This window comes from Orcinus orca, chromosome 20, assembly GCF_937001465.1.
Source record: "Orcinus orca chromosome 20, mOrcOrc1.1, whole genome shotgun sequence".
Lineage (NCBI taxonomy): Eukaryota > Metazoa > Chordata > Mammalia > Artiodactyla > Delphinidae > Orcinus > Orcinus orca.
In genome coordinates this window covers 53,788,081-53,810,526 of record NC_064578.1, presented here as the reverse complement: position 1 = coordinate 53,810,526, position 22,446 = coordinate 53,788,081, and the positions used below count along the sequence as shown (strand labels likewise).

General features: G+C 45.3%; 2 protein-coding genes across 2 annotated transcripts in view; one reads left to right on the top strand and one right to left on the bottom strand.

Moving 5' to 3' along the window:
* The window catches only part of PPP2R1A (protein phosphatase 2 scaffold subunit Aalpha), a 33,064-nt gene extending 24,898 nt beyond the window's left edge, over nt 1–8,166 (bottom strand). The window contains exon 1 of the mRNA XM_004286478.3: nt 7,943–8,166. Coding sequence (XP_004286526.1) covers nt 7,943–8,020 — 78 coding nt within the window. The 5' untranslated portion in view covers nt 8,021–8,166. The remainder of the gene's footprint in view (nt 1–7,942) is intronic.
* The window catches only part of LOC117199139 (zinc finger protein 677-like), a 545,188-nt gene that overhangs the window by 273,817 nt on the left and 248,925 nt on the right, over nt 1–22,446 (top strand). The gene's annotated exons all lie outside the window — the stretch shown is intronic.

The following is a 22,446-nucleotide window of genomic DNA, read 5'->3' as shown; positions in this document are numbered from 1 at the left end:
GAGTCAGAAATAAACTTCAAGCTCATTTAAGTCTCACATATTTATAGAATTTTCCTGTAATTTACAGCCAACCTTAATCCCAACTAACCCAGTCGATGACCTAGTTCTGGAAACAAAGACATAAGGACAAATTGGCCAAGGAGCTTCCAGGAAAGATTTTCCTCTTTGACAAAAGGGAGGAGGACAAGAACCGGCTCCTTGCCCCAGTCGGCCCCTGCTTTCAGTGTGGTTCCACGAGGACGTAAGACAGCAGCTGATGCAGCAATCTCGTGACCACACGAAGCAGGTCAAAAGAACTGCACGCTCTAACCCAATTCTGTGATATCCTTGAGCTGCTGAACTTGTTATATGAGGCAAAAGTGAACCCTTATTTAAATGACTGTTGGTTGAGTTCTCTGGAACGTTCCTGAGAGAGCAGCTATTAAAATCAATAAGAAACCTTCACTGTCCCTTCATCCAGTTGTAGCCATAAGAGTTCACTGTGCACTGTCCCCAAGCATGTCCCCACCAAGACCTACCACACTGGTCATCTATGGTTCCATGGCCACGTTTATCACCATGGGCTGGGGATGCCTGCATCCCCAGCAGTCCTCAGGCTAGTACATGAGACATAATAAATAAAATCTCCCTTCCCACCACTACATCCACATAGAAACACTACTCACTTTTTAAAACCCACGTCACGTTCAAGCCATGGAGCTTCCCTGACATGACCACGTACAGTATGAGCCCACAGGTAGTACATATTCCCTCCACAAGCCAGCCCGAAGGCCCTCCTATGGACTACAAGGCCCAACATGACGTGGTCCCTGTCCACGGATCCACTCTCACTTCCCACGCCCTCCTCTTGCTCCCTGGGTTCCTGTCACAGTGGTTCCCTTGACAGTAACTAAAATGCAAACGTATTGTTAGCCCAGGTCTTCACACTTGCTGACTTGCTGCTTCCTCAGCCTGAGACACCCTTCCCCACAGACAGCCCAGGGCCCTCTCACTGCATTCACGCCCCTGCTTAATCCTCACCAATGACTACCCTGGCTAAACCAGCATGCCCCCGTCACTCTCTATACATCTTAACTCATCACTTCCGACATATGCAGCTGATCCTTGAACATGAGGGTTAGGGGTGCCCACCCTCTCCGCAGCTGAAAACCTGAGTATAACTTATAGTGGTCCCTCCGTATCTGAAGCTTCCCATCTGTGGATTCAACCAAGTGTAGATCATGTAGCACTGTAGTATTTACTACTGAAAACAACCCACATAAGTGGACCTGCACAGTTCAAATCCGTGTTGTTCAAGGGTCAACTGTTCTTCTTTGTTCACTGTTTATCCTTCCCCACCAGAATGTGGGCTTCACAAGGGCAGGGACTCTGTCTTCTGTACTCTGTGCCCCAAAATCCCAGGAGAGCGCCTGGCAAAGAGTAAGAGTCCAAAAGAATCTGGAGGAATATGCTCCGAACTGTTACTGTTTGGTAGAGCTCGTGGCTGATAATGAGCAGTGTGGAGGGGTCTGCAACATGGGTGCTTTAACAGTGACCCTAAGCCCGGGAAAATGCTCAGTGGGCCACACAAGTGCCTCTTCACCTTCTATCAAGTCCTAAACATCGGGACTTCCCTGGTGGCACAGTGGTTAAGAATCCGCCTGCCAATGCAAAGGACAGGGGTTCGATCCCTAGTCCGGGAAGATCCCACATGCTGCAGAGCAACTAAGCCTGTGCGCCACAACTACTGAGCCTGCGCTCTAGAGCCCACGCGCCTAGAGCCCGTGCTCTGCAACGAGAAGCCACCGCAATAAGAAGCTCATGCACCACAACAAAGAGTAGCCCCCACTGGCCACAACTAGAGAAAGGCTGCACGCAGCAAAGAAGACCCAACAGAGCAAAAAAAAAAAAAAAAAAAAAAAAGTCCTAAACATCCTTCCACCTCATTCCATGAAGAATCATGTTTTTAAATGAACATAATGTGTGTGGGTATGTGTGGGTGGATGGGTGTGAAAAGTTCTGCATCACCCAAGACTGAAATGGGCCCCACAATCTCTCTTTCTGGAGCTTTTTTCTTTTTTAAAGTAACGAAGGAGCCAGTACTCTGGCTTCACCAATCAGCTAAGGGTCTCCAGATAAATCCCAGGCACCTCAAAGCTTGAGTTTCCTCACTGTAAGATGGTTATTACAACAATGCCTGCCTCACAGGATTGCTGGGACAATCAAATAAGGAAGACACAGAGACAGAGCCCGGCACGTAGCAAGCACCCAAGTGTTAACCATTATTCTCATCGTTATTTCTCACATATTTGTATTTCTTGAGCAGGGTAAAGAAAAAGGTAAACTGAAACAGAAAAAGTAATCTCACCACGTCCTTGGAAACTGCAGCACAAACAAATACTTCCCTAGCAGTTTGCCTGGTGTTATAATTATTTATGGATGTGCCTGTTCCCCCTTTTGGAAGGTGACTTGCCTCTGGGATGAAGAAGGGGCACGACTACTACCAACTGGTGATTCCTGAACCTAGTACTGGGCTGGGCACATCAAAAAGCAAAAATATAAATATTTTTCAAGTTTTTAAAAATGCAGGTCCCCCAGTGAAGGCATGGCAGAGCCTGAAACTTGAACCCATGTTCTTCACCATCACCCTACACCAACTTCTTTTTAAACTCTCAGAGGGCAGCCTTATTCCTAAGTTCTGCTTCAAATCCCCATGTACTCCTTGAAAAGAAGTCGGAGCCTGTGCTGTCATATTTCTAAGATGAGGCCACGGGCATGCTGCCACGATGTCTTTGACCATGGTGAATACCTGCTGTCCTTACATTTTATCTCACTTAATCCTCACAACAGCCCTGCCAGGTGTGTCTTCCACCCTTTTCCTCATTTAACAAGAAAATCAAGGCCCAGAAGAGTTGAGTAACTTGTAAAGTGGCCAGTCCAGGATCTGAAACCCTGGAATGCATCCACCCATGGCACTGCCTCCTCTGGGCCTACACGCTGTGCCCACAGGGGCCCAGCTCGGTGGTGAAGAGTGCTGCCCTGAAATCCAGTGCCCTTGGCTAAGTCCTAGTTTCAGTATTTACTGGGTGGTGTGACAATGACTGAGTAGCCTTATGTAAAAAATGGGAAGAGGGCTTCCCTGGTGGCGCAGTGGTTGAGAATCTGCCTGCTAATGCAGGGGACACACGTTCGAGCCCTGGTCTGGGAAGATCCCACATGCCGTGGAGCAACTGGGCCCGTGAGCCACAATTACTGAGCCTGCGCATCTGGAGCCTGTGGTCCGCAACAAGAGAGGCTGCGATAGTGAGAGGCCCGTGCACCGCGATGAAGAGTGGCCCCCGCTTGCCACAACCAGAGAAAGCCCTCGCACAGAAATGAAGACCCAACACAGCCAAAAATACATAAATAAGCCAAGCATTTGAAGCCCTTTAAAAAAAGGGAAGAATTTCAGACTGAAGATTCATAGTCACATTCAGAATCTGATTTAATTTAAACAAGCTAACTGTAAAAGAACATTTCTGGAACAATCAGAGAAATCTGATTATGAACCGACTACTAGATGATACCAAAGAATCACTGTAAAAACTTTGTTAGCTGTGATAACGGCACTGTGGTTATTAAACGTCTGTTGCTTTATAGGTGCATAATGAAACACGTAGGAGAAAATATCTGGGGCCTGGGATTTATTTTTAAAATACTCAGCAAAAAAAAAAGGGGGGGAGGGGAGAAGGATGAGGGACAGGTGAAAAAATGTGGTAAAACTTTTAAAAAACTGCTGAATCTGGATTTGGTACTATTTTCTCTGTTGTTTGAAATTTGACAATCAAAAAACATTTACTGGAAAGAAAACTAGCACCTATCTCAGATGTGTTTTGTGAAGACTCAACGAATGCACACAAAACACTTAGCAGGCTGGCATACAGCAGGGTTTCTCAACCTTGGCACCACTGACCCCTGGGCCATCCTCTGCGGTGGGGAAGGGCCTGGGCAGCGCGGGATGTCAGGCAGCATCCCTGGTCTCTCCCCAACTAGCTGCCTGCAGCACTCCCCCCACCAGTCGTGACAACCAAATATATCCTCAGACATCTGTCCCCTGGTAAGAACTGCTGCTCTAGAGTAACCATTAGAAGAATAGCTTTTAAAATGCCTGTAGCACCTCACCTCGGACAATTGAGGCCCTTGTTATTTCACCACCACCACCAGCAGACATTTAATGAAAACTTAAAATACATCATGCACTGTTCTAAGCATTTTCCACGTACTAACCTATTTAATCCTCGCAACACCCCTCTGAACTGCTAAATTAAAAATTATTCCCATTTTTTTCCTTTTCTTTTTTTTTTTGCCAAGCCGCGCAGCTTGAAGGATCCTGGTTCCCCAAATAGGGACTGAACCCTGGGCCCACAGCAGTGAAAGTGCCGAGTCCCAACCACTGGACCGACAGGGAATTCCCTATTCCGTTTTATAGATGAGAAAACTGAGGCAGAGACAGTATTAATAACATAGAAACCTGGCCTCTCAACCAGTGGACCACATTTTAAGAAACATGGTGCCCCAAACACCCCTGAGATAATGCAATCCAGCCACCGCCTCTTACTGGCTGGGGAGGTGATCTCTTTGCAGCTCACTTTCCCAAGTATAAAACCACAAGCTACCACGATAACTGAACAAGGTCATCACTTACTGAACGCCTTCTCTGAGGCAGTCACTTAACATGCCAATTCCACTGCAACTTCTCAACCAGGTAGATGGTGCTTCCTCATCATTATTCCTTACAGATGAGGAATCTGGACCCCAAAAAGGGGAAGGCACTGGTGCAGGGCACAAAGGGAGCAAACCGGTAGAGCTGGGATTCAAATCTCAGTCATCCTTGACTTCTCCTTCCACATCACTCCCCACGGTGCATCCAATCCATCAGCAAATCTCAACAACCCTGCTTTTCAAGATACCCCCAATCTCACCACTTCCCCCTACCTGCCTGCCAGCGCTGGTCCTGGCTGCTCTGCAATGGCATCCTGGTAAGTCTATCTGCTCCTGCCCAGCCCCTACTCGGCAGTCAGAAGTCAGAACATGTCATTTCTCTACGCAAAGCCTTGAACTGGCTCCCCCACCTCACCAGAGCCTTTGCCCTACTGGTCCACAGGCCTCACCTGATCTAGCCCGGGATTAGTCCTCACCTGCCACCACTTTGCCAGTCACTGTGCTGCAGCTACCACGCTGGCCTTATTCTCTGAACTCACGGAGCACGCTCCCATCTCAGGGAGCCAGCACGCACCTGGCACTCCTTACGTATTTCCTGAATAAATAATTCCCCTTCAGCCTTCAGTGCAATAAAAGTAACAAATAAACAAAAAGAAAAATTAAATTACTTGAAAATGTTTAAAAAAAAAAAGGGCACTTCACCACCATCCTCAGGCTCCTACCACTTTTCCCTCTCAATCTCTACCTTGCAACCCAGCGACTATGGTATGCAGAATAATGGCCTCCCAAAGATGTCCATATCTTGAGTCCTAGAAGCTGTATGTCACTTTACATGGCAACAGGGACTTGGCAGGTGTGATCAAGGTTAAGGACCCTGAGATGGGGGGAGAATCCTGGATTACTCAGGTGGTCCCAATCTCATCACATGGATCCTTAAAATCAGAGACCCTCTCCCGGCTGGTCAGAAGGAGATGTGACTACAGTAGAACGGTCACAGAGACGCAATGCTGCTGGCTTTAGAGATGGACAAAGGGGCCACAAGCCAAGAAATGCAGGCAGCCTCCAGAACCTGGAAAATGGTAAAGACACGGATTCTCCTCTAGAGCCTCCAGAAAGGACTATAATCCTGACAACACTGTGACTTTAGCCCAGTGAGACCTGTGTCAGACTACTGACCTCCAGAACTGTAAGATAATAAATTTGTGTTCTTTTAAACCACTACATTTACCTCAGGACTTTCCCATAGAGGGCTTCTCGCAATCTCATCACGATGGACAGTTTGGGTGGAGGCGGTCCTATGCATTGTACTTTTAGCAGAACCCTGACCTCTATCCACTAGACGCCAGTAGCACTTCCCCAGTTGTGACAAGCAAAAATGTCTCCAGATGTTGCCAATGTCCCCTCGTAGGCAAAAATCACCCTGGATTGAGAGCTAGTGCCATTATTTGTCTCCTCTCTCTTCCTGGAAGGCTCTTCCCCATCTTCTTTTGGGAGGTGACTCCTTCTTCTGGTCTTAAACTCTGCATCAGGGTTTTCCCTGACTGACCGTCTTAAAATGAATCTTCCCCACCCCACTCTGTGCTTGCTGGGTACTCTGCCCCGAAAGCCTCAAGGCTCCTTCCCCTGCCCCCTTCAGATCTTTGCTCAGACACAACCTTCTCAGCAAGGCCCTCAATGACCACTCTGAATCCGCATCCTCCACCCGCTTCCTTTATTTTTTCCATAGTACTTATCCCCATCTAACATAGTATGTATTTTCCTTATTGTCTTGTTTATTGTCTTTTACCCCTCACTACAAGGTAAGCTCCACAAGGCCAGATTTTGTCTGACTTTTTCCCTGTTGTATACCTGTGCCTAGAACAGTGCCCAACACAGAGCAGAGGCCCAATAATTTTTACTGACTCAGTATCACAACATCCTGCTGTTTCCTGTCCACCAACGTCTCATACGTGTGAACAATGTATTCGGTTCCGATTCACATCTGTCTCTTGTATAACAACTGGCATCACCATCAATCACACCCTCAGCACCACAGCTGATATGTGGCAGATGTCTATTGAACCAACGAATTCCTACAACAGCCCTAGGAGTTAGACAATCACCTCTATTTGAGAGAAGAAGAAACCGAGGCTTGGAGAGATGAACTTGCCCATGTCAATCAGCAAGAAGTGGAAGAGCCAGGAGCTCACCCTCTGCCTGTCTGACTACTGAACTAGCGTCACAGCGCCGGGACCTCAGAGGCTGGGGGCTGGGCCAGTGCAACCCGCTCAATTTTATAAACGGGGAAATTGAGGCCCAGATGCGAACTCTTCAGTCACCACTCCCCATAACTACAGCTAGCCTTTATTGGACCCTTACAACAGACCAGGCGCCATTCTACGTGACTCGTATTATTAACTCGTTCAGTCCCTCACAACCACCCAATGAGACCGGGACTATTATTAGAGCAGTTTACGGAAAACAGAGGCCCAGATCCGTGAGGTAATCGGCACAAGGTCACTCGGCGGGTGAGAGGCGGGGCTGGGATGGGCAAACCCTACAACCCTACCTCTTCTCAATCCCTCGCCGGCTGGCCTCTGGACCCTGAGCCCCCTCCCCCCTCCCCAGAAATGTTAGCCCGTTTAGTACACTGCCCACCCCCCACGCAATGGGAGGCTCCCAGAAGGGGGGCGACTTTCCACCTCGTAATTTGCTGCTGAATTTAGCTAGTTGCTCCCTTGGGAATGGGCTTCCGCCTCCCTCTCCCCTTCGGGGTCTACACCACAAGTGGAGGCGGGTGGGAGAGCAGGAATTAGAAAGTCAGCTTTCACATCTCAGTCCCCATTTGGAGGGTATACCCCACAGCGCTGAGCCCCTACAGGGAGAAAACCTACCCGGGTCCCCATCAACCAGGCGGTCCCTCCCCAACTCGGAGCAAGTCACGCGCCCACCCCATCCCCAAGGGGCCATTGAAGGGCCGCCGCCAATCACCGAGCCCTCCCCTCGCCTCTCCCCGACCCAGTCGCCCAAGCCCCTGCTGGGCCGCGGCCCCCAAGGCCCGGGACCCTGCAAGCTTGCCCTCGCCCCCGCGCGCCGCTGGGCGACACCCAATCCCGGGCGCCGTCTCACTGAGTCCGGGGACCGAGAGAGATGAGAGTGGAACGCTGATTGGCCGCCGCCCCCTTCCGCCACTCTCGGCGAACACTGAACCCTCTCCGCGAGGGACGCCCGTGCTCCCAGGTCCCCCTTCCCGTCTTCCCCAAGTCCCCCGTTGCCTCCGGACCTGAACATCCTCGTTGCGGAGCTCGTCTATGAGCACCGCGATGGGGTAGAGCGAGTCGTCGCCGTCGGCCGCCGCCATCTTGGCTCCGTCCTGTTCCTGTCAGACTGCGGCCAGCGCCTTACTAAAACGGGGGTAGGCAGGGGCTGGGCTGTGAGGAGGAAAAGAGGGCGTGGGGACGCCCGAGCCACTTTACAGGGGCTGCCCCACAGTTATTGCCCAATGACCGGGCCAAGCCTGCGTTTCTTTGGTCCGAACAAATGAAGTCCCGCCTACCGCCTATTTGCCATTGGCCGAAGGGACATTAAGTTTGCCAGAGCCTCGAAGAGGGGGGAGGAGAAAACGGAAGTACGTAGTATCTTAGCGACAAAGATTGTGCCCGCCTACGTCGCCGCTAACAACGTCCTAGACGAGCAGTTGTTTCTAGCCAATGAGGGGCAGGATTGGGAGGTGGCGAAGCCCGTTCTCCGAGTCCCGGAGAAAGCTTCTGCTAGTGCGTCGCTAGGAGTGCTTGACGTCATGGTCGGGGGGGAACCAGAACAGTCTGCAGGTTTCGGCTTGGGAGGCAGTGGCCCCCTCCGGTTGGCAGGCGGACTCCCAGAGCCTTTGTGCGGGAGGAGGAGTGAGTCTTTCATTTCTGCCTTACTATGCCGAGGCCCAGAGAAGGGTGGCGACTTGCCTTACTCTCTGGACAAAACTCACGCCCCTCAGGTTGGTATGTGGATCTGCTTACCGAACGCACGTCTCCCACCTCCCCTTTTTACTCTTCAGCGGTTCTGGAAAATTAGCTACCTGAGCATATCATGCTTTTTCATGCCAACAAGTCTTTGCCCAAACCGTACGTTCTATTTGGAGAGCAGTTCCTAGTAAATTGTCCGATCTCTACGTAAATATCTCCCTTTCCCTTCCTCTCTTTAGGCTTGGTCCTCAAGCCCCAGAGCCACATAATCTCGCTCGCTCGCTCTCTCAAAATTCCTTTCCCTTGGCTGGGGCTGTGACCATACACTGGAGTCTGTCGCCTCCCACAGCGTGAGAGCAGCGTTGGGGCTGACGAATCTCTGTTCCTTGCCTCACTCAACACAGCCCCTCACCCGCAATTTTAGAACCACGCTAACAGAGTTGGGGGATGGGGAGGCCTGGAATGCACCTTCCCCCTTATCGTGTCACTTCAAGGGCACAGCTGAGCTAGGACTCCAGGACAGGTCCAGGCATCTCTTCCAAAGACCCCTTACCCACTCCAGTTAGGAAACTACTCCCTATAAAAGGGGGTGGGGTGGGGGGAGACGTTGCCTATTTCAATCCTTGCCCTCCTTATTCCAAGGATCTTTCCCCCAACCCAACCCTGCTAGCCCACTGAGACTACAGGTTCCTTAGCTAAGGATGCACTTTAAATACCTTAGAATTTTATTTGTCAGTTATACCTCAGTAAAGCTCCCCCCCCCAAAAAAAAAGTCCCAAGTGTGCCTTGCAGAGATAGTCTCTGCATTGGACAGATGCAGTCAGCAGCTTGATTCTGGTCAGACTCTTCAAAGAGCAGGCCCTGACCGTGAGCATCTCAATGAGTGACCCAGACAATTCTCTCAGCACTGCAATTTGTTTCTACGGTTCACATCCTAAAAGAGGGATGTCCAAGTGGCACAGTAAACACCTGTGTGCCACTTGGACACAGTGGCAGCAGTCCAGGTCCCTGGCCAGTGATGAGAACAATCATATCTGCTTTCTATTCTTGCAGAGCTCGCACTAAGACTAACCAGCCACAGTGGCCCAGGGGACACCTTTAGGTTTCAGCTTACTTAAACCATCAGTATAGTCAGACCATGCATTTAGGGAAGAGTCTCAGAGAACTGAGGGTTGGTAGTGCCAGTGGCTTTGGGTACAGTGTAGAGCTTAAAATTTCCCCCAAAGAGATAGGTACCACTTATTCCTGTAAAGCCAGGATGTTGCTGGAGCCAGTCTGGGTTCATTCTTGAATAAGTGTGTTGCATGAGATGCAGGACTTTGGGGGCCCTTCCTACCTTGCTGGTAGTGGAGTCCAAGCTGATTCATCCCCACATTTGGAATATCAAGCCAGAGAGTCACAAGGCTTCTACAGATCAAGCTTCAGTTTTGAGGCGCATTTACTAGCAAGCTAATTACTGCTTTTTAAAAGCAGTGCACCTGTTAGTAGTGTCAGAGTGGCCCTGAGTTCATAAAGCAATGGGGACTTTTAGGTGGAGGCTGCATCCCTTTGCCAGAGGCTGTAACTGACAAAATCATCAGGACATTATCTCCCATGTCCCAGGAGTCTAGTAAGGGCTGAGCCTCCTTTGGATAACGGGGAGTCAAAGACAACAGTTTTTCCTTCACTGCTGGAAGGATTGAGCATTGTAATCTGAGTCCCACTGAGTCCCATTAAACTTTCGCTGGAAAACAGGACTTGCATTTGGTCAGGTTATATCAGCTGCCCCAACTGGCAGAGATGTGATGACAAGTTAGACAGGGCTGTGGAGACTGAGGCCTCTCACTTGCCAACAAAGAGAATATCATTTATATAATGAAAACTTTGTACATCAGAGGTTAGTGGCACTTGATTGAAATCCTTACCCATCCTCTGTTACCTCTGGTGACAAGTAAAAAGGTAGTTTGTCTCACTAACACTTGTCTACCAGCATCTCACCCTTCCTGGAATACTCACCTCTGGCCCTTGTGGGATAGGGAAACACAAGCATGTAACACAACAATTCCTGATATATTCTGATGTGGAATGTTGAATTTTTCCAAAGGATCCTGCTGTTGTCTGTTTGCGTGCACTCAAAATTCAAATATTGAAACCTAACCCCCAAGGTGATGGTATGAGGAGATGGAGCCTTTGCCAGGTGATTAGGTCATTGAGAGCAGAGCCCTCATGAATGGGATTATAATGACCTTTCAAAAGAGGCCTGAGAGAGCCTTGCCCCCTTATGCCTTGTGAAGATACAACAAGAAGTCTGCAACCCAGAAGAGGGCCCTCACCTGACCACGCTGACACCTTCATCTCGGAATTCCAGCCTCCAGGAGATATAAATTGATGTTTATGAGCCACCCAGTCTGTGGACTGTTTTTTTTATAGCAGCCCAAACAGACTGAGATAGACCCCCAACTACCTCATCGCTTTAGCTTCCCTCTGCAATTGTGATAATGCACTAAGGTTGTTCGTTGTATGGCTCAGTCACTACCCCATCCTCATTGCCAAGACTTCCAAGAAATGTAAAGGGTGTAAGATTTTACCCCATTTGCAAACCAAGTTACTTGCCAGTTTCACAGATGCTGGCACAAGACGTGAGACGCCTGGGACTGAGACAGAATATTATTATTTGTGGCACAACAGGCAGCAAGAGCTTCAAGTTCACACCTGTTCCCACTGCTCCCACAAGCCCCATGGGGGCCATGCAAAAAGGTCCCAGTGGATGCTGCACATAAAGTGGGGTTTCGTGTCACAGATGGATAACATTATGCTTAAGAAATCCTTATCTTTTAATGTGGATTATAAGTACACCAACCAACCTTTCCCTCTGAGGAAGGCATTCTCTTTATTATATTAGTTAGGTAATGAATCTGCCCTTGCCTCCAAGACAGACACTACTGCTATCTTCCAAGGCTGTTATACAAAAACCCTTTCAAAATAGTCCAGAACAGAAGCTGATATAAGACATGAAAAAAAAAAAATTGAGAGGCTCATGGAGAACTGTTTCCCGATAAGGTGCACCTTCCCCTTCAACTTTTGGGAAGAAGTGAGTAAAAAGATTCATTGAAGATTTCTGATACCAAGACTGACCTTGGTTGTGTGGTGCTGTGCGATTGTTAAAAGGCTGGACAAGTAAGAAAGAGACAGATTTATCAGGAGACTTTGTGGACGAGGTGACATTAACCTGGGTGAGCAGTGAGAGGTGAGAGCAAATGAAAAGAAAGAATAATGTCACATATTCTGAATAAACTTAAATTTGCTGGCTTATCAGAAGAATGTATGATTCACTGTCCACACATACAACAAGTCAATTCTGGATGGATTGCTGATCTAAATTTTAAAGCTAAATAAAATTTTTAAAGTAAAACAAAGGCAAACATCTCTTGTCGTCTTGGAATGGGGAAATATTTCTTAAACAGAATAATAAACATTATAAAGGAGGAAATACTAAGTTCATTAAAATTAAGGCTTTCTCCTCTTTGACACACACACACACACACACACAGGAAGACAGAGAGAACATGAGATAAAGGAAATCAAGAACGGCATTATGTCCAGCAGTTATATAGAACTACTACAAATCAATAAGAAGAAGGCAACACAATAGAAAAAAATGGATAAACTACGCTAAAACATACATTTCAAAGAGGTTTCCCAGTAAAGAGAAATAAATATGTGAAAATATGCTCAACTTCCATAACAGTGAAGGAAATAAAATTACTACTTGATACCATCACATACCAATCAGAAGTCCAAAATCAAAATGAAAATAAAAAATTGGACGTGTTGACAACGATGTGGGTAAACCAAGAATCTCCTACACTGCTGGTGAGTGTGGAAATTGGGCCAAACATTTTCCAAACCTCTTTGGCACTGTCTCTAAAAGGTAAAGATGTAAATCTGTCACCCGACAATTCTGTTATTACATATATTGCCAACAGAAATTAGTATGCGCCTCATCAAAACATGTTCTCAATTTACATAGCAGCACTATTCCTAATAGTCCCAAACTGAAAACAACCCATATTCCAACTAACGGTGGAATGATTAAAGTAATTGTTTTATATTCACATAATAGAATCCTACACAGCAATGCAAACGAATGATCAATAACAACACCCAGCAATAAATTCACAAACAGCATGAGAAATGACAAAAGCCAAATACAAAAAAAGTTTATGCTTCATCACTTATTTTACATAAAATTCAAACAATCTAAAGTGATGTATACTGTTGGATGTCAGAGCAGTGGTTACCCTGAGGAATAGTGAATAGGAAGGAAGAGCAGAGAGCTTCTGGGAGCCTGACAATATTTGATTTACAGATCTAGGTACTGAGTATCAAAATGTGTTCACTCTGAATTTTCATTGAGCTCTGCACGTATAAACTCTGCATGTGTCTTTACATTTTTAAAATACATATTGCCAATCAAAAAGATAGGATACACTGTCAGAATGACTATCATCAAAAAGATCACTCCTGGGCTTCCCTGGTGGCACAGTGGTTAAGAATTCGCCTGCCAATGCAGGGGACATGGGTTCGAATCCTAGTCCGGGAAGATCCCACATGCCGCAGAGCAACTAAGTCGTGTGCCACAACTACTGAGCCTGTGTGCTGCAACTACTGAAGCCCCCAGGCCTAGAGCCCGTGCTCCACAAGGGAAGCCACCGCAGTGAGGAGCCCGCACACCACAACGAAGAGTAGCATCTGTTTGCCGTAACTAGAAAAAGCCTGTGGGCAGCAACGAAGACCCAACACAGCCAAAAATAAATAAATAAATAAAATTTATTTAAAAAAAAAAATCACTCCTGGGTACATATCTGAGGAAAACGAAAACACTAATTCAAAAAGATATATGCACCTCAATGTTCATAGCAGCATTATTTAAATAGCCAAGGTACGGAAGCAAATTGAATTACCAACAGATGAATGGATAAAGAATATTGTGATATATATATAGATATATATGTACACACACACAATGGAATACTACTCAGCAGTAAAAAATAATGAAATTTTGCCATTTGCAACAACATGGATGCACTTGGAGAGTATTATGCTTAGTAAATATGTCAGACAGAGAAAAAGAAATACTACATGATATAACTTATATGTGGAATCTAAAAAATAGAACAAACTAGTGAATATAACAAAAAAAACAGGGACTTCCCTAGTGGCACAGTGCTTAAGAATCTGCCTGTCAATGCAAGGGACACAGGTTCGAGCCCTGGTCTGGGAAGATCCCACATGCCATGGAGCAACTAAGCCCGTGCACCACAGCTACTGAGCCTGCGCTCTAGAGCCTGCAAGCCACCACTACTGAGCCCAAGTGCCACAACTACTGAAGCCCAAGTGCCACAACTACTGAAGCCCACACGCCTAGAGCCCATGCTCCGCAACAAGAGAAGCCACCACAAGGAGAAGCCCGGGCACCATAACAAAGAGGAGCCCCCGCTCACCACCACTAGAGAAAGCCCATGAGCAGTAACAAAGACCCAACGCAGCCAAAAATAAAACAAACAAACAGATTTAAAAAAAAGAAACAGACTGAAAGATACAGAGGTTACCAGTGGGGAGAGGTAAAGGGGCAGAGGGTAGGGGATTAAGAGTTGCAAACCACTATGTATAAAATAAATAAGGTACAGGGATATATTGTACAGCACAGGAAATACAGCCAATATTTTATACTAACAATAACAGGAGTATAAATTTTAAATACAGTGAATCATTATGTTGTAGATCTGAAACTTATATAATATCACAAATATTACAGAATATACCTCAATTAAAAAAACTAAATTAAAAAAATAAAAAGTGGAAACAACAGTTAATAAGTAAATAAACAAATAAACAAGTAAACAAATAAATTCCTCTTTGGAGCCTTCTGAAAAAAAAGATGAGATACAGAAAATAGATTATTGTTGCAACATCCTCATATTGTAAAAATGGCACTGTGATTAGCTTCTAAATATATGATGTAATTTCGGGGTAAAGCTAACAAATAATGAGTATACAACTTTTCAAAGAAAAGATATGAATTATAATGTAGAATTATATTTAAAAATTAATAGAAAAAAAGTTAGCATAGATAAACTAAGAAAATACCCAGGGGGTACTTCCCTGGTGGTACAGTGGTAGAAAATCTGCCTTCCAATGCAGGGGACGCAGGTTCGATCCCTGGTCAGGGAATTAAGATCCCACATGCTGCAGGGCAACTAAGCCCGCGCGCCACAACTACTGAACTCGCGAGCCTCAACTAGAGCCCGCGTGCTGCAAACTACAGAGTCCACATGCCCTGGAACCTGCGTGCCACAACTAGAGAAGAGAAAACCCGCAGGCCACAACTAGAGAGAAGCTCGTGCACCACAACAAAGGTCCCACATGCGGCAACTGAGACCCAACACAGCCAAAAATAAATAAGATAAATTAATTTGAAAGAATACTCTAGGGCTTCCCTGGTGGCACAGTGGTTGAGAGTCCGCCTGCCGATGCAGGGGACACGGGTTCGTGCCCCGGTCCGGGAAGATCCCACATGCTGCGGAGCGGCTAGGCCCGTGAGCCACGGCCACTGAGCCTACGCCTCCGGAGCCTGTGCTCCGCAACGGGAGAGTCCACAGCAGTGAGAGGCCTGGGTACCGCAAAAAAAAAAAAGAATACTCTATCATACTATCAATTATAGTATTAAATTTACATAAACTAATTTTTAAATTTTATTTTTTATTTTATTTATTTTTGGCTGCACTGGGTCTTCGTTGCTACGCGCGGGCTTTCTCTAGTTGCGGCGAGCGGGGGCTACTCTTCGTTGCGATGCGCAAGCTTCTCATTGTGGTGGCTTCTCTTGTTGTGGAGCTCGGGCTCTAGGCACGTGGGCTTCAGTAGTTTTGGCTCGCGGGCTCAGTAGTTGTGGCTCATGGGCTCTAGAGCGCAGGCTCAGTAGCTGTGGCGCACGGACTTAGTTGCTCCGCGGCATGTGGGATCTTCCCGGACCAGGGCTTGAACCCGTGTCCCCTACATTGGCAGGTGGATTCTTAACCACTGCGCCACCAAGGAAGCCCAGCATAAACTAATTTTTTAATCAAAAATTTTTATTATATTCTTGAATGTTTTTTTGAGATATGGCCAAATAGAATTAAAGTAGGAAAATGAAAAAACATTTCCTGGAGTGTTAAGAAGCAACTAGCATGGCAATATACTCCTCAGATAACATACACGTTGAGATTTGTCATTGTAATTAGTACTATTTTAAATTTTTCTTAATGTACAACTTTCCAATATACTGACTGATGGATAACAAACATGACTGACTTTATATGTGTATATATGTGTGTGTATATATATACACACACATACATACATATATATACATGGATCACAGACCCATATATACACATTTGTAGGCATGTGTCTACCTATATATTTTTCTTCTTCCTTTGTGATCTAGTTTCTGGTAAATATTTAAGTGTCTCATGTGAATAAAAATACTGATTTCTCTCTGTGATACAAGGTTCAATCTATATATCAATTTGGTCAAAATAACTCTTTTGCTTTTCAACCTGTTGAATTCTCAATACTGTCATTGGCTTCAGAATATCAATACGGAGAAAACCATATAAAAATCTCTCCTAATTTTGAGGCAATATCCACATTGCTCATTTAAAATCAAGGAGCCCCAGGGAATTCCGTGGCAGTCCCATGGTTAGGACTCTGCGTGTCCGCTACAGGGAACCCGGGTTTGATCCCTGGTCGGGAAACTAAGATCCCACAAACTGAGTGGCGGGGCAAGAAAAAAATAATCAAGGAACCCCAAACTACAAATTCCACATACACAAAATGGATCCATGTCTTTCCCTTTCAAATGGCTCTTCCTGCAATGCTCTGAATTTAATGGAAGTCTCCAGCAGAAACTAATTTCATCGCTTTAGGGACACAAGCAATACCTATAAACCTCTTTCTTGACAACTTGCCCAAGTCATCTTCACAAAAGAGAAAAATGTGCCTTCTACAGATCCCAACTCCATGCTATTCACATCTTTTTTAATTGTCACAATCACCTGATATTACTTCAAAATATGGTAAAATGCAACGTTATGCTCTCCTTTGCTGACTCCAGTTCAATCTGGCCATTTCTACCTGAGAATGTTTAAACATGCTCACCTCCCTATATAACATATCATTTCAAATACATAACTGCCGTCTAAGGACATAATGGACAAAAACTCATGACCGGCTCCCAAAAGCTTGACTCAAGGACTGAATTTCCCCTCCAGCACTATTGTCTTCAGTTTCAGTAATGATCTGCCACACGCTCTTCCATTTTCACAGACGTTTTCTTAATATTCCGTGTCTACTACATTCTTCAGAAATGTACTGTGATACGTTTACGTTATATACGCTCCTACACTTCTCCAAAAGATCCACATTGTTTCAGGACCTGAGGTTTATTATTGCATAAATTCTGAGCTCCTCCAGTAAAAGTACTAGTAAAACTTCCATAAGTATTTACATGATAATTATATATTTAATTACAATTACTATTATAACATTGTTTACTTTGAAGAAGATGCTCCCATGTCCTGTTTACCATCCTCTGGTAAGCCACTCACAATGTCACTAAGGACTCTGAGAGAAGTGAGTGAATTACCAAATGCATACAGTCCAAATACACACATTTTACCTTTTTCTCATAGGATTAGGAGAATTTTTATTCCTTACCCCAGCAAAGCAGAGCCTGGACATTCTGGAGTCACAGCTCATGAGCTGAAAAGGGCTGACAGTGGGGAAACATGAACTATTTATTGCAGAGGTTTTCAAAAAGAAAAACTCAATACTGTTAAAAGAAAAGACAAAATAATATTATTGATGAAGGAAAGGGTGTTGAAATAGATAAGGTGCTCACCAGCAGAAGGACAGTTTTGGTGGCCCTGGACTCAAGGGAGGATACGGAGGAGACACTGATCCTATGAATGTTTTGGGCCCTCTGCTTATGCCTGTACAGGATGAAAACCGTGGAGCCACTGGCCAGGATCATGAGCACAAAACATAAGGCATCAGGGAAGGATAGCAATGCTGCATGTAATGCGTCTCTGGTTTGGTCGTGACAAACAGCAGAACAGCGTCTGAAACTTTTTCTGTTTCTGATGCTCTGGTTTCTCAATATTCTACTCATGCACATAGGATAAATGACATTTACCAACATGTTCAGGATCCAGCACAGGATAACTGGAGGAACAAAGCACCTGAGAGCGTTCACTTTAAGCTCTGCCCACCTGGAGGTCCGGGGACTGATCTGACGGCCTGGAAGACACTCAAGAAGCAGGTGGTGCCAATGGACACTCCCCTGCCCACTGCACGGACATACGGTAAAAATCTGCAAGTAAAATCACTGTCCATGTGGTACCACCCAAAATCTCTCACTGTGGGATCCAGTAGAAAACAGAACCAAGATGTTGGCTGTCGTCACATTCCTGACAATAAAATCTATGGTCCTCAGCCCGTACCCAGTGCAATAAAGCAAGAAATAATGGTAAAGAATACAGAAATTCCCCAGGATTCCAAATACAGCCTGTAATAAAAAGGTCGTTCCTACTGCCAAATCCCTCGCAGCCATGCTGTCAGGTGTCAATGACTGATGCTTGTCTTCTGAGCTAGAGGATCCTGACTGAATATATGAGGCGTGGACCACAGGTACCAGGACAACTGAAATCCAACATTCTCCACTTACCAATAATTCTTACTTTGAAGTAATTACTTAAAGTTTTCCTGTCATGTAAATGCTTCCAAGGGTTGAACGTATATCCATTAAAGAACACTTGCAATGTACAGATCACTAGGATGAAACCACACATGCGTTAACTTCTTTATTCCTCACAAATTCACGAGTCAGACGCTATTATATTCCTTATACAGATGAGGCAAACTTCGGCGCTGCAAGGTGAAGTGTGTCCTCTAAATTCACTCACTGGTTAGGGGCAGATGGTTAGTGGGGATTTGACCCTGGCTGGGGTGCGTTTAATCCAGAATACACTCAAATACTGGTCACCTGCGTTCCTCCAATAAGCCAGATATAAATTTAGTTTTGCTTTTGCACCTTGTCAGTTCAATTTATGTTGGCGGAATTTTATTTTAAAATTTTGGTAGTGACATGTTTCCACGTATTGAAAGAGACTTATTCTACATGTAAATACAAGCTCTGAATAAAGCTTTAGAGATTCAACTAAATGTAAATGTACTGACTGCAGTATAACTGCAGGTACCTGCCCCCATGACAAGGTGGATTTAATGAATACAAGAATGGCTCAATATTAGGATGGAAACTGAAAGACTCATTTACTTTCGTTCCTGGACAGAAGTACAATGGCACAAGTCACAGGAACTATGGGAAAGGAAACACTGATACCTGATAAATAAGTGCATGGTAGAAACAAAATTATCATTAATTTCAGATATGTATATATATTTATTAATACCTAAGTCAAATAAAAATATTAGCAGTACGGCAAGATTTGTGAAAGATATGAAACTACAAGACACATGCAAAATCGAATGTTATGGTGAGCCACTTGTGTACTGGATAAATGACATACATTTTTTTGATCGGTATTATAATATTTAAAAGCAGCATAAATATCACAAGATATTTCAGAGCGTAAAACTGGTATCTGAAACATATACAGTTCCACTTCTCTTAAATTCTGCTTCCCTAACTTTACGTGGGAAGAGCCTCTCCATAATTAATAGAGACACAATTATTAAATCTACTCAGCACTTCATACAGCAGTAGTTAGAGAAAACGTTTATAATATATTACAGCAACGGCTGCTAAACACGTTGTTTTTGCAGAGGCTCAGATGATTCCTACAGATTCATCCTACTCTTTGTTACAAGTCTAGTACTATGGCCGTACTTCTCAACCTAAAAACTATGTCTATGATTCCTGAAAAAGCAGATGGACTGGGGAAATACAGTCCTTAAGCACATGAAAAATCAGATGTCATTATCACTTGGATTAAAGCACAAAAATCAGTTAGCGAGGATTATGTACATTACATTAGGAGCCACCAGGGATTGGTGAAGGTCTAGGACCCCGTCTCCCTTTACTATCTCAGTTCACACCTCAGGATTTATCCCACTTTCCTTCATGGCTTTGGTGCTGGACCAGGTTCATACACGGGACATTCCCTTTGTCCAATATGTTCACTTACCAGATTCCTGATACAAATCCTTCCTTTATAGTTGCTACTTCTCATACGAACACAGAGAAAACCATCAACTTCTTCCTGCCGCCTGGATGGTGGGCTCAATGCGAAGGTCAAAGCAATCAGTAAACGCGCAAGAGGGGTAGCTCCACCCTGTGATGAGTTTGTGATCCTGTGACCTCCCCTCCCCTCAGAACTGCAATTATCACTTCACCTGGAGCAGTACTGGCAGGAACAGGCTTGGGAGCTGTGATTATTTTTGAAAACAGTTTCCCAGTTGCTAATTTCCAAGACCAATTATAAGTTTCCAGCCAATATGTCTTAAGAGGCTGTTGGAGGATTTGTGACAAGCCACTTACTGTTCCATGATCTCTGGAGGCAGACAGGGCGCACATGTAGGGAGCAGGAAGTACTTAGGATTGACAGGTAAGAGACTGGCTGCAAGTATGTGTCTCAATGGAGGTTCTGCTTCTCTGAGAAATTCTACCCGAGAGAGTTCTTTCCTAATTTCATACAACTGAGCTAGCTGCACCATCAATTAACGTATCAGCAAATAAATGGAATTTGTCCAAATATCTGAGAAGGTTTTCAAAACAGATACGAGTAACAAGAAGCACGATGCCAACACTCTACATTAGATATCACTGCACTTATTTGCACAACTCAATATCAGTGAATATGTAAATTGTTAGGAAAATAAACTTCACTGATATTGAACTACAGTAGTTTTAGAAGCAGAAGTAGATGATATCCATAGAAGAAAGAGAGAAGGTTCCAGAAGAGACCCTTGCAAATAAAAGCACCAGCATCAGATGGCTTACCAGGGAGATTCTACTATTCCCATAACTGTCAGATAAGCCAATGCTACTCACTTAATTCAAGACCATCAAGAGGTCAATATGGTCCTCTACACTTACTGTTGTGCAAAATTTTCATTAGGGAATTGTGATTGCTTTTTTAATTAAGAAATACATTTCCAGACTTCCCTGGTGGTGCAGTGGTTAAGAATCCACCTGCCAACGCAGGGAACACGGGTTCGAGCCCTGGGCCGGGAAGATCCCACGTGCCGCGGAGCAACTAAGCCCGTGCGCCACAACTACTGAGCCTGCACTCTAGAGCCTGCGAGCCACAACTACTGAAGACGGTGTGCCTAGAGTCTGTGCTCAGCAACAAGAGAAGCCACTGCAATGAAAAGCCCTCACACCTCAACGAAGAGTAGCCCCCGCTCACCGCAAGTAGAGAAAGCCTGCGCGTAGCAACGAACACCCAATGCAGCCATAAATAAATAAATGTATTTTTTTAAAAAGTTAAAAAAAAAAAGAAATACATTCTGGAAGGGTCAAGGAAAAAATATTGATATGAGTTGAATTTAATTCTTTAGGTTTTACCTACACACAACTCAACTCTTTGATCCAGGGTCACTATACATTCACTCCCAATAGTTAAGTCAGCTGTTAGAGCCATAATGGTGGACAACCCATCCTACATGCACACGCACACAAATTCACTTACACGCACACGCAGGGTCATTCACACACTCCAACATACAGTCACACACGTTCACATACTTATGCACATACACAATCACTCACATCCTCATACAGTTTCAACTGCACTTTCACAAGCATTAATGCACACACTGAACACATGAAAATTCCCTCTCACGTGTACAAATACTCATAAATATAAACACATACACAGAAACCCAGAATTATACTCTTTCATAAAAGCACAGTCAACATGTACGTGTGTGTGTGAGTGACGTGATCTTACATAGAAAAATAGTTGTATCTCCAAACTTCTGGACGCCTGAAAGGGGGAGCCTTCCTACAATTTACATTTCTTCCAACCCCGCAACAATCACAAGGACAATATTTACTATAAGGCACAGCACCTAAAATGTGCAGTGAACATTGCCACCTAATGTCAAGACACACTCCGGGAAACGTAGAGTCTTTGGGGGAGTGACTGTGTGAGGGTATGTGATAGAGTGGAGTATGAACAGGCCACAGGGAAAAGGAGCCATAGGATAAGGGGGTGGTGAAGAGAGCCTGGGGGCAGGGGGTTACAGAGAGTGCAGGGGAAGAGAGCAAGCAGAGAGAAAAAAGGCAGAGAGTTTTTAATGTTGGTTAAGTATTAAAGTGCAAGGCCAGGGATGAAAATATAAGTGGGCAAAGTGGGCAAGGAAGATACTGGGACTATGGGGACCTGCGGGATAAGGGGTACAGAGTCATGGGAACAAAAGTTCCAATGGGGATGAGAAGTTAATGGGCAAAAGTGAGCAAAAGTCAGTTGTGGGACGGGTTTCAAAAACACGGTGTAGGGACAAGGTGACTTCAGATGGGGTAGGCAGGTCCTGGTAGAAGATAACAGTCCCAGTGAGATAGAGTGTGGGAAAGGGGATGGAGCCCAGGGGAAATAAGGGGCAAAGGACTTGAGAGAACTGGATAGGACAGTGGGCATTGAGTGAACCGAGGAGTCCAGGACAAAGGGTCAGGGATTACAGGGCTGAGGACAAAGGATGCAGCATGTGGACTGGGTCCATGGGGGTGACGATGAGAGGTAAGGGCCAAGGCAAACGAGAGTGCAGGCGCACAGAATGCACAGGG